The 12,859-nt window shown below is 39.8% G+C and overlaps 1 protein-coding gene across 1 annotated transcript; it reads left to right on the forward strand.

Annotated features, from left to right (window-relative positions):
- The first annotated feature begins 566 nt into the window (after positions 1-566).
- Positions 567-12,545, forward strand: LOC125301933 (inter-alpha-trypsin inhibitor heavy chain H3-like). The gene is made up of 22 exons (XM_048254804.1): positions 567-693; positions 798-827; positions 967-990; positions 1,398-1,552; positions 1,806-1,910; positions 2,016-2,178; positions 2,334-2,444; positions 2,573-2,701; positions 2,796-2,912; positions 3,015-3,183; positions 3,506-3,631; positions 3,814-3,995; positions 4,268-4,453; positions 5,631-5,767; positions 5,905-6,065; positions 6,435-6,461; positions 7,687-7,767; positions 9,858-9,989; positions 10,271-10,472; positions 10,850-11,049; positions 11,760-11,832; positions 12,156-12,545. Exons 1-22 carry the CDS (start codon positions 595-597, stop codon positions 12,283-12,285), a joined length of 2,739 nt encoding a protein of 912 aa, XP_048110761.1. The 5' UTR covers positions 567-594; the 3' UTR covers positions 12,286-12,545.
- The last annotated feature ends 314 nt before the right edge of the window (positions 12,546-12,859 follow it).

The following is a 12,859-nucleotide window of genomic DNA, read 5'->3' on the forward strand; positions in this document are numbered from 1 at the left end:
AATAAACCAATTGGTTATATAAATCTATAAACCAACTCATCCATATGTATACCTTTGTTCACAGAGCTAATTCTGTCGGCATCTGGAAAGTTTAAACTGACTGTAAACTGTACATTTTCTTTTTGTCAGCCCGTTGAGACTACTGTTGTAAGACTGCAAGGACATTACTTATGCCGTCTGGATATTCAGTGAAAAAAAAAAGTTTTTAAAGTCTACAACAATTCTAAATGACTCACTAAAACAACTAAAATCTGTTATTTGGGTATACTGAGGTAGGGGAGCAGACATTAGAAAATTATCTATGCTACAGTACTGCTTCCAAAATACTGAGAACCTCTTAAAAAATCGACAGTGCAACGCTTTGAAAATAATGTGAGTTTATGGCCAGTTCAAATACACATACAAGCACACACAGACACATACCTAAGTGTAAGTTAGATTTTTTGGTCACTACAAAGAACTCAGTGTTAGCGATCTCCGACTCTCTCTCTCTCTCTCTGCAAAGGGGGCACAGGCCTGAGACCCGCCCCAACAGACTGCAGTAAAGCAGTGGTGAAGTAGTGCAGTCAGTGAGTGTTGAGCTCAGGCTGAATCATGTCTGTAGTCAGGACTGTGCTGCTGCTCTGGGTCTGTGTAGGTCCATGGGTCAGTACTTATGGCGCTCTGGTTATCTCTAGGGACACCAAAGTGCAGGTAAGTTGCCAGCAATATGCTATTTAATGACTTTATCAAGTATGGGCCCGGTAATTGGCCCAATATTTGAGAGACAGAGATGTTGATGGTTTGATCTCTTTCAGGACAATCCTGACAGGACCAGACATATTACGGTATGATGTTTCACTTTTCAAAGTTGATAAAACTGCTAAATGTCAGAAATTTATGGTCAGTTCTATCACTCTCAGACAGTGAATTTGTAACCAAAATCACTGCACCAAGTGGGTTGACATTTTTTATTTTTCCTAACAGAAACGCAGTGTCAGTGATGTAGAGGTAAGAGACTTGTGCTCCGTTTATTATTTTAAAAGAAACAAACATGTCTTTTAGTGAAAGTTTTGAGGTTGAAATGTCTTACATGTCATACAGTCTTAAATTTGAATTGGTATGGTAATGGTACACTATGTTATATAATATATAATTATCTTACAATCAAATAACATGTATTTTTTCAGTTTATTCCAATCGATTAACCGTTTTGCTTGTCCCTTGGTCAGACAACCACTGTTGTTTTAACACATTGACCAACACACTGCATGTTCTCAAAGCTGTTCACACACCCAGATGTTGGTCAGGCTTTGAGTGACTCATAGGGTTTCTACTGTGGAACAGCTTAGGTCATTTTAATTCTCTTCCGTTTAATGATGCTATTATGGTAATTGGGGGATCTTGCTCTGCAACAGATTGAAGTGCAGAGCATGAAGGTGGACTGCAAGGTGGCGTCTCGCTTTGCTCACACGGTCATGACCACAGTGGCAAAGAACAAGGGCAACTCATCAAAGGAAATATTCTTTGAAGTGGACCTTCCAAAGACTGCTTTCATCACCAACTTCAGCATGTTAGTCACCCATTGAGAATCCTGATCCCATTCCAGAATGTACAGGATGTTTAACAGGATACAACTTTAATGACCCTATTAAGATAAATTTAATTCTAAACACTATTCAATACTAGAGACCACATTTGGTCACACAGTTGATGTCCTAAACCTCTCATTTACTGTAAATAGATCTGTTTTGTTATTGTGTGTTATGTTAGATATCTGTGTTCTATAAGCATCTGTTTATCGAATGGTGTTGTTTGCATTGTAGGGAGATAGATGGAGAGACCTACGTGGGAGAGGTGAAGGAGAAGGAGAAGGCCAAGAAGCAGTATGAAAAGGCCGTGTCTTCAGGACAGACCGCTGGACTGGTCAAGTATGTTGATTTAGACGTGGAGTTCTGACATCTCGGGTGTTTCTTTCATTCTCTCTTGTATGTATTGTTTTACATGTTTGTGTGTTTTTTCTTGTAACACACCAGGGCATCAGGCAGAAAGATGGAGAAATTCTCCGTTTCAGTGAACATTGCGGCCTACAGCAACGTCACATTCACACTGACCTATGAGGAGCTGCTGAAGCGGCGGTTGGGCAAATATGAGATTATGACCCGGGTCAAGCCCAACCAGTTAGTTCAGAATTTTGAGGCGAGTTTAAGATGTTCTGAAATGATTTCCCATTACCTTTTTAGAGTAAAGTATGCTTATGATGCCATGAATTAATTCATACATATATAATTACTTATACATACTGTATGTTTTCATCATAATGACTAATAACAACTGGTATGCTACATTATTAGATTGTGGCAGACATCTACGAGCCTCAAGGAATTGCCTTCCTGGATGCTTATGGGACATTTATTACCAATGAGCTACTGCCCCTGGTAGAGAAAACTGTGACTGACAAAAAGGTAGGGGAATACCAAAGACGTGAGAGAGTCATCATGCCATTTTCATTCAAGAATATACACATCCATTTTGCATGTACCGGTAATCAAGAATTTAAAAAAAATGTCCAATTCTCTCGGACCTCCACCAGGCTCATGTGTCCTTCAGTCCAACACTGGACCAGCAGAGGAAATGCCCTGACTGTGACGGCACTCTGATCGATGGGGACTTCCTCATAAAGTATGATGTGAACCGTGCTGAAAGTTTTGGCGACATTCAGGCAAGAAAACTGTTGACATTTTCATTTAATTATAATTGTTTTCAGCCTCAAAATAAAATCGGCTTCATCTCATGGATTATCATTCCTATTCCAGATAGTTAATGGCTACTTTGTGCATTATTTTGCACCTGCTGACTTGCCCCGAGTTCCCAAAAATGTCATGTTTGTGATAGACATCAGTGGATCAATGAGTGGTCAGAAAATGGACCAGGTGAGAAAAGATGGAACTTCAACTGAATGTCCTCACAAATAATTTTCTGTTTCCAAACCTCCTGGTCTTACTGTCTGAATCTTGTCCATTGCATTTCCTCAGACGAGAAAGGCTTTGTTGACCATCTTGAATGAGCTGCATGAAGATGACTACTTTGGACTGGTTCTATTTGATGACAACATTGAACCGTGGAGGCCATCCCTGACCAAGGCCACAGAGGGAAATGTGACAGCGGCAAAGGAATTTGTCAAAACTATTGAGGATAGAGGCAGTGAGTATGTCCAAAATATTCAAAAACAGATCTCACACATTCTAATTAAACAACAACAACAGCAACAACAATAATAACAACAACAATAATATTAACAACAATAGCAATAATAAACTATAACATTATTTATTTAGCGGTTTGCTTGTATTTATTTTCATATTCATTCAATCTTTTTTTCTGGAGTTTGAGAATCTAAAAAAACAAAATGACATGAGTAAGATCACAGGAAATGGGTAAACATTAAGAATTAAACAGAATATTGTAGAGATTGCACTACTTACATTAACTTCCAGTTGTTTTGTATTGCTGCCTCCTCCCAAAGCTACAAACATCAATGATGCAGTTCTCAAAGCAGTGGAAATGCTGATCACAGACACACAACAGAACCTGCTCCCAGAGAATAGTGTATCTATGGTCATCCTACTTACAGATGGACAACCCACTGCTGGTACGTAAGATCACAAAGAAAGCATTCCCTAATTTGCATTTTGAAATATAACAATACGCTACAAACTACAGACTAATTAGATGGTGTCATTAAAAACAAAAAGAAATCTTTGCATGATGAGATGTCAAGTTTTTGTGTTCCCAGAAAACACAAAAACAACATTGATTTCTTTCCCTGAGCAGGAGAGACAGACACTGTGGTAATCAAGGAGAACGTCCAGGCAGCCATTGACAATAACGTGACCCTGTTCTGCCTGGGCTTCGGTTACGACCTGGACTACGGCTTTCTGGATTCCATGGCAAAGCAGAATGACGGACTGGCCCGCAGGATCTATGAGGCATCAGATGCGGCTGTGCAGCTGCAGGTGAATTTCCACTCAAAGAGCTCTTTCATCATTCATATACATTTCCACAATTATAAATATCATAGAAATATATTCTTATCTCATTCCATGAATTAAATATGGAAGAAATACTACGTTACTGGTATACTGTATGTTCAATATGACTACTCAGCTCACTACTAGCTTATGATGATGAGCAACCTCAGGAAACAACAAAAAAAGAAAAACCTAAATTCAGTTAAAGTCAATGTTACATGCTTTCAATCTTAAACTAAACTAATGCTTTCCTCCAGGGATTTTATGAGGAGGTGGCCAGTCCCCTTCTCTCTGATGTGCACTTCAGATACCCTGAAGACGTGGTAAACTCCCTCACCAACAGTCACTTTAAGCAGCTTTTCAATGGCTCCGAGATTGTGGTGGCGGGACAACTGAATGAAAATGATGTGGAAAACTTCCTCATAGAAGTGTCAGCACATGGGGTGAGAATCTCCAGGGGCTTTATATGAGTGTTACTGTACTATAAATTAAGATTTTGGGCATAGTAGGCTAGGCTATATAAGCCTGTGACTGCACAATAACAGGCTGATGACTGCCGATAGGAAGAGACATGGGAGAATAAAAGTGTGCACATTGTGTTCAGTTTAAGTCTGTAAGAAAATACACTAGGAACTATTACTATTACCTCTATTTGATCCAAAAATCTCCCACAACACAACACACTGTCCATGGGAAAACTTTGTTTGGTGGGACTGTTTCTGCTAAAGATGGTGGTTTATGCAGGACCTTAGGGGCAAAGAATAACCTAAAGGCTAACAAGCTAATTTTGGTGATGATTTGAAAATATAGCTGCAAAAAATCTGGAGGGGAGGTCTACATTTACATTTATTAATTTAGCAGATGCTTTTATCCAAAGAGACATACATGTTTATTATATGACAGGGGCCATTGTCCCCAGAGCAACTCGAGGTTAAGTGCCTTTCTCAAGGGCACAATGGTGGAAGCTGGGAATTGAACCCACAACTTTTCAGCCTACTGCATGCTAGCAGCTCCTTAGCTACTACACTACCATAACCCTTATATGAGGTCTATTCACAAGTTTCCTGGGAGGTTACTGGAGAAATGTTTGTGGGACACACTTCCGGAGTGGAGTTGTGTGGCCGCCCACTACGCCTGATGCCTCAGCTGTGTATTTAGCTGATCAGCTGCTGGCAGACTAATCAAATTGCTGTATAGTCTCTCTGTTGCTGAATGATATTATGGCTTTAAAAAGCTTGGGAACAACGTGTGCCGTTAGAGGATGTACTTACAACCGGACAAAACGAAATAATTGGTTGAAATTGGAGTGTTTTGTCCACAAGCCGAAAAAGAAAGCAGAGTGTTCGTGCCCGAAATGGTACAGCTTCCATCCACTTCCCAATGACGTCGAGGCTAAAAGAAATTGGCTGAAAAACGTGAACTTAAAACATCCTCTGAAATGTTATGTCTGTTCGTTTCATTTTGTGGACAAAGCGCCAACTGAAGAAAACACTTACCCGACGATTTATCTGGGTTATGTGAAGCCACTTGAGAAGAAACGGTGGAAACTTGTGGATACTGCAACACCCAGACTGGACAGCTGTTTGTGTTGCTCAATCACACCTCTGCGTCTTTGTTCAGGTGGACGAGTATGTGATCCAGGGCCAGGCCACAGCCCAGGAGTGGGACATCATTTTCCCAGACCAGGAGTACATCTTTGGGGAGTTTACAGAGCGCCTGTGGGCCTACCTCACCATTGAGCAGCTCCTGGACAGGAAGTCAGTGTTGTTTGTTTCTTCAGGGAGGCCACATACCCCATTTCTACAGAGGGATAATAGATAGTAGATGTAAGACATCTCTTTCCTATTAACATTTATATCATAATATTATTGATGTCATCATGTTACTCTTTCAGAGATAAAGGTTCACCAGAGGAAAGGGCCAATGCTACTGCAGAGGCTCTGGACCTTTCCCTCAAGTACAGCTTCGTCACTCCCCTCACATCCATGGTGGTCACAAAGCCAGAGAACGAGGAAAATCCAGATGATGTACTCATCGCAGACAAACTCACCGAGGGTATGAACTTGATAGAGCTAAAACAAGGGAGAAGTAGACTAATGACACTGAAATTCTAATACAAATGTACAACTCGAGGGAAGTGAATGAACTCACCTTGAGCCGACGGTGTTCCATGAACTTTTGTACAGCAAATTGGTGCCTTAAGGTCAAAAAGGCAAACTATCATGACTTGGAAGATATACATAATATAATATGATAATATAATATTATATAATATGATGTGTGTGTATGTGTGTGTGTGTGTGTGTGTGTGTGTGTGTGTGTGTGTGTGTGTGTGTGTGTGTGTGTGTGTGTGTGTGTGGAGATAGAAAATAATATTCCATGTGTCTAATGTCAACTCTAACCAATTGTTATGCCATCTTACAGACCAGAGAGTTGGCCCTCATCCCCAAGGTAGGAGTGAATATTGAGGAAAGCAGGGGTGTCACTAGACCTAAAACTCTACTGAGGCACAGTAGTAATGATAATAATAATAAAGAGTGTCTATTTACACCCCTGGTACGAATAGCCTTGGCCACACAGCTGAGCTATTCACACCCTGTTACGTAACAACAAAAAAACATGTTGCTTGTTTTTTTTTATTATTATTACATTGCGTGATCAATATGCCAAAATAAATGCACTGGGGTGCAAATAGCATACATTGATATTTGTACCAGACTGGGTACAAATAGGACACATTGCTGTGTGCACCGGGGTACGAATAGAATTCACTTCTAATTGCACCAGGGTATGAATAGCATACATTGCTAAATGTACCAGGGGTACAAATAGCCTTACCCTAATAATAATCTGCTGCCAAAGAGGCAACAGGCAGGGATGGGCAAAATTACATCAATATTTATCTTAAAATAAAATATGAAATACCCTAGTATGAAGTGTATAAAAATAAACTACACAATACAGTAGCCACACCATATATTAAAATAAAATACTGTATTTTTGTCTGAATTTATTTTCAGAACACTAAAAATACTTCAAAGGGAGCATCACTTTGCAAACCTTCCATATCTGTCTATTTAGTCTATTCCTTCACCAGTACACTGACTCTGTTGATTAACAGTTTGGTTAATTGTTTGAGAGCAACAGCTTTTCTCTGCCAATGAGACATGCCATAAATCTGCAAACAGTCAAGAGTCAACAAGCTACAGTATGCTGATCTGCCTGTTACATCTCATAGCCTAAATACTGTATCAGAGATGTACTCAAAAAGTCACAACTGAACTTGTCAAGTGGTTCAAACTAACCACTGAACCTACTGAGAGCCACACAATGTGTGCGAGCTTAAAGCACCCCAATACTATTACCTGAATTAACCACATAATTGGTACCATGTGTTCCGATTGGATGTTCATGCTTATTTGCCTATTGATGACTGATGTTTCCAAGAAAAATAAGTTACCAATATGAAAGGTATATACATATTATCATAAATACTGCCCATCCCTGGCAACAGGAGCTAGATAAAAACCTTAACTTATTTACTGGTGCACAGCAGTTCAATACTGGGACATGTGCCCCAGTTAAAGGGGTCTAGTGACGCCCATGGATGAAAGTTAAACATAGAGTCAAATCTGCCTATGATGCTGTCACTGACTGGGACTCTCGTCTCTTGTAGCAGGTGTGTTATATGCAGGTGGTCAACCTCTTGCCTTCCTCAGAGTGGGCTCTGCATCCTATCCTCCATCATCTTATTTCGGTAAGTACATGTATATAGCCTCCATCTCTCTTGCATAAAGGATCTCATCAAAGGATATTATAGCCTACTAATACCATGTGGTGGTGGTAGCGTAGTGGCTAAGGAGCTGGGCTAGCATGCCATAGGTAGAAAAGTTGTGGGTTCAATTCACGGCTTCCACAATTGTGCCCTTGAGTAAGGCACTTAAGCCTGAGTTTCTCTGAGGACCTTGTAATATAATTGACATGTAAGTCGCTTGGGATAAAAGCATTTGCTAAATAGATTAATGTAATATGACTTGAGATTGACTGGATAAACAATACTTTATTTGTAGAAATGTGACACTTTACTATGCATACTAATTTGTTTTGTTGTTTTTGCTAATTGAATTATTTATTATCCTGTATGTTTTTAACAAATGCTAAACAATTCATGAAAATCCTTCTAAAGATAGGCTACTGTTGTTGGTGTAGCTGAACTGTAACAGCATTAATATCAGGGTAGCCTACATTTTTAACTACATTTCATTGTCTCTGTACTTGTAGCCTACTCTACGCAATGGCAATGAAGTTGAATCTAATTTAATAATGACCGCTAGTGAAGCGGCAGACATATAGCCTAGGTTTAGTCAGAGTTTTTCCTATTTTTTCCCCTTTTTTTTTCTTCAGTAAGCTAAATTTGTGTCAATGATTCGTGGGACACTGAAAGACCAAGCTGCACGAAACTGGGTGGGCATGAAACATTGTTTTTCATTTTGATCTGTCACCCACCTAAGCCGCACCGGGCCCCCGAAAAGTAGGGTAGACCGGACACACTTTTCTGTGAATATCTCGAGAACCGTAGGGCCTAGGATGACCAACTTTTTTTCCGTATGTGGCTGACATGTTCAAAACTGCACAAAATTTGTAGTGTAGGATCATTATGATACCCTCTGAATGCATAGCAAGTTTCGTGGAATTCTGTTCATGGGGGGCCATACAATAAGTAAGGGATAACAACCACTGAGGTGTCCTGTTATATGGAATTAATGGACGAGGGGAAGGCAAAGAACTGGCAAATTCCATGAATTCCGTATAACGGGACACCTCGAAGGCCCTCTTATCACCTGAAGAGAAGAACTACTCTTTTCTGATTGGCTGGTGGGGTGGCTATTAATTCTGAATAACAGGACACCTATGAAGTAGATCTGGTAAAAAGAAGTTTAATCACCGTTCCATAACAAATGAATGAACCGATAAATGAAATTATGTGTACATTTAGTGACTGTACACCAATCGGCCTATATGGCCGGACACAGTTTTCTGTGAATATCTCGAGAACCGTAGGGCCTAAGATGAAATCGTAGGTATCTTTGGCTGATGGGTTCAAAACTCCTGATCATTATGACACCCTCTGAATGCAGAATGCATGCCCAGTTTTGTGGAATTCCGTTCATGAAAGGTCATATCAGCCGCACACGCACACGCGCACACACACACACGCACACACACACACACACACACACAAAATAGGCTACACACACTATGCACACATTCGATTACATACTGTAACCAAATGCTGCAAAAGTAGGGGATGGAGTTAGCCTGGGTGCCAGCCAAACCTAGCCCCGCCCACAACATTTGAGGTTGAGAAGTTCGGTCTGGCATTGCTCCGTAGTAGAGCAACTATGCTCAAACCAGAGCTGTTAAGGTCTTGGTTAAGGTCTTGGTTATGTTATTGGTTAAGGTCTATCCAATTGAGTGTAGAGGCATTCCCCCCCTGTATCGGTTGAAACACGCCCCATAATTACATCCCAATGGAGCAATATCAGACTCATATTCTGACTAGAATCTGAGTATGACACGTTAGGCTAGGATGGAGTAGGAGATGGAAACAAATTGACAAGCATTATTTATTTTTGTGGAGAGAATGTGCAGGACTGAGCGGTGGTCATATTTTGTACCGCTTTGCGGTACATCTAGTTCTTGCATGAGTTGCAGGAAAATTCAAACACTATGCTATATTACACTATACTAACTCTACTAATGCTAAACATGCAGCAGAATGGACATGTATCAATGCTGTTCTACATCAAATCTTGTGATTTCTAATGTTCATGTTGTTTATATAAGATGACTCCTATCCTCTTGTGGATGGAGACCCTCATTTCATCATTGAGTTGCCAGAGAAGAATGATGCCCTGTGTTTTAACATCAACGACGAACCAGGCACTGTTCTAAACCTGGTGAGAGATCCTGAGCTTGGTAAGAAAAGCCTTTATAGACAAATTTAATGGTACACTAACAATTCTCATTTCACCAATGCACATGTATGAAAATACACACACACACACACACACACACACACACACACACACACACACACACACAGTATTAGAGAGGGGGGAGGGTGAGAAAGAGAGAAAGAGTTCACAGAATGTGACACTGTTTGAGGTGTACTGGCATGAAGCCGTCAAGTTTTCATTTACACAACTACAGTAAATTACTTTTTACATTTCCTTACATGATGTCACCCCAACACACAGGTATTGTGGTGAATGGTGAAACCATTGGGGACAAGAAGACGGATTCTGGGAGCAGAGTGAACACATACTTTGGTCGCTTTGGTATAGTTCATGAGAAGTTAGGCGTCAGGCTGATGGTGAGCACAAAAGAGATATCTGTTGCCCAGGACAGCAGAATGGTCAAACTTCAGTGGTCCCACTCAGCTTCCGTTAAAGGTGCCAAGTGAGTACCAAAAGTGTTCATTTCTTAAAGCAACAATATCACTTATTAGGCTATAGCTTCACTATCAGCATTGCAAGACACTGTGTCCTTTCCTGAACTAACAGTTGTCCAATTTAGACTTGAAGTGTGCAACATCAGATCCATACATAAGTTTCATACATAAGTTGCTAGCTGGATGAGTACTATCCCCATGATGTTAAAATAAGCTGATATTACTTGGTTGCTGTGTTGTTCCATTTAGACCTTACAATAGTAGTGCTGTGTCATGATGATGTTCACATTGGTTCACACAAGCACAAATTGGTATAAAAGTGTATAAAATAACACTCATGCACTACACAACATGCCCATATAACTGGACATTCTCTGCCCAACAGCATAGACCTGCATATCACAAAGGATCGTAGTCTGACGGTGACTCTGAAAGACTCTGTGAAGTTTGTCATCATTCTGCACAAGGTGTGGAAGAAGCACCCGTACCACCAGGACTACTTGGGGTTCTACACCATAGACAGCCACCTACTCTCCCCCAGGGTCCACGGACTGCTGGGTAAGAAGTGGCCTGGGAACTTAAAGGGTTTTTTCTTCCTTTGACAAATGGAGATCTAGGTGAAAAATCACTGGATATCTCCTTTAAGATCTACTTTGAGGATTTGACCCGTTCCCCGAAATGCCAGCAACATGTCTCAAAACAGTTGGGACAGGGGCACGTGCATCACTCTGTTGCTTCACCTCTTCTTACTGTCTGTAAAAACAATTACACAGTGGGGTTGTATAGTTAAAGTATAGGTGTCTGAAGATATGGTTTGGGGGAAACACACCTACAGTATAAAAGTAAGCAACTTTAGTAAATTAGAGTCTTTGGAGTTTTTGTTAAGCGTTAAGAGACAGGGTTACCTGGAAGCCTGATTCAGAACTGTATCTATTTTGTTTGGCATATCATAACCATGTTAAGGGTTAATACAATACACACTGCCCACTCTGATCACCATATATTGACAATGCCACTTGTTCCATTTATTCTACCATATCAAACAGGTCACCTGGATCTGCTACATTTAAATACAATCTGTTAGCCTTGAAGATGGGGGTTTTCGTTTGTAAATCCATTCCCTAGTTTGTTAAAAAATAACTGTAAGGTCATCATCATTATCATCTGACATCAGTATAGTGCTATATTGCAGTTCCATAATGGATCATATTCTCTATGTTTACATATCATGTTTTGTTTGATTTGTTTTCCTAAATAATTTTTCTAAATTAAATCACTGCAGCTCCAAGATGGAGATTCTCATGACCTTGATTGCTCATTGTGCCCCGCTTCAATGTTCATTAAGGGGAACAAACTAACTGTGACCAGGTAAGCAAACATAAATTAGAAGCATACAAACCTAATTTAAGCATATTTGTTAATCATGTCTGGATTGTATTCAGCTGTAAGCCTATAGTCTGTATATCTTTCATGTCTTGCTGTTTTGATCTGCATTTTCATAATATGGATGTCTAAGTTCTGACTTCCAGATTTACATTGCTGGTATCCCATGCAGTAAATCACCAGAGCCATTTTGGGCACTGTATACTTGGTATCTCAGTGGACTTACAGACTCAGTAAGCCTATTTGTAGAGGATAACTTAAATATGCAAAGCATTGCAAACTTGAAATATGTAATTACTTTCCCTCAGAGGCTGGCAGAGAGACTTCCGTAGAGATGTGAAGAACGGAGAGAAAGTGCCCTGCTGGTTTGTACACAACAATGGAACTGGACTCATCGATGGGAGCCCTGAGGACTATGTGGTGTCCAGCCTTATCTAGCTCGGTAAAAAAATAACCTCTATGTAAAAAGGACCAAGCACTCGTATCCAAAACTAAAATAACAGAAAATACATGAATTTGTCTCTTCAAGGTAATGTCAAAATGATTACTGTATAAGTGAATAAATGAATGGAGCGCAGAGTATTTAGTGATATAAGAAAGGACAAATGTAAAAGGCGATGGCATATAGTAGACAGTATTTATGTATGAGATAAAAAGTAAATGATTTTTTATGTGTTACGACGCTTTCCACAATGTCACTCCTATTAAATGATTACTGTACAACTTATAAATAATTGTATCATTTCTTTTACATCGTGTTTTACAATTATGCATAGGAAGACTTTAAACAACAGTAACTACAAAATTACAATACTGCTTTGAGATCTCATTAATATTGGCATATGCAGTAGCCTACACACATGACATTTTAGTTGGAATGAAAAAAAAGTTCTAGTACCTTTGATACAGTAGCTCAAATCTCTTGCATTAAGTGTTTGTACCTCTATAGCTATTAAGTCATCTTTGTTTTCATGTCCCAAGGATACTGTGTAGACATAAACTATTGAGCTGT

The sequence above is a fragment of the Alosa alosa genome, chromosome 10 (genome assembly GCF_017589495.1).
Source record: "Alosa alosa isolate M-15738 ecotype Scorff River chromosome 10, AALO_Geno_1.1, whole genome shotgun sequence".
Lineage (NCBI taxonomy): Eukaryota > Metazoa > Chordata > Actinopteri > Clupeiformes > Clupeidae > Alosa > Alosa alosa.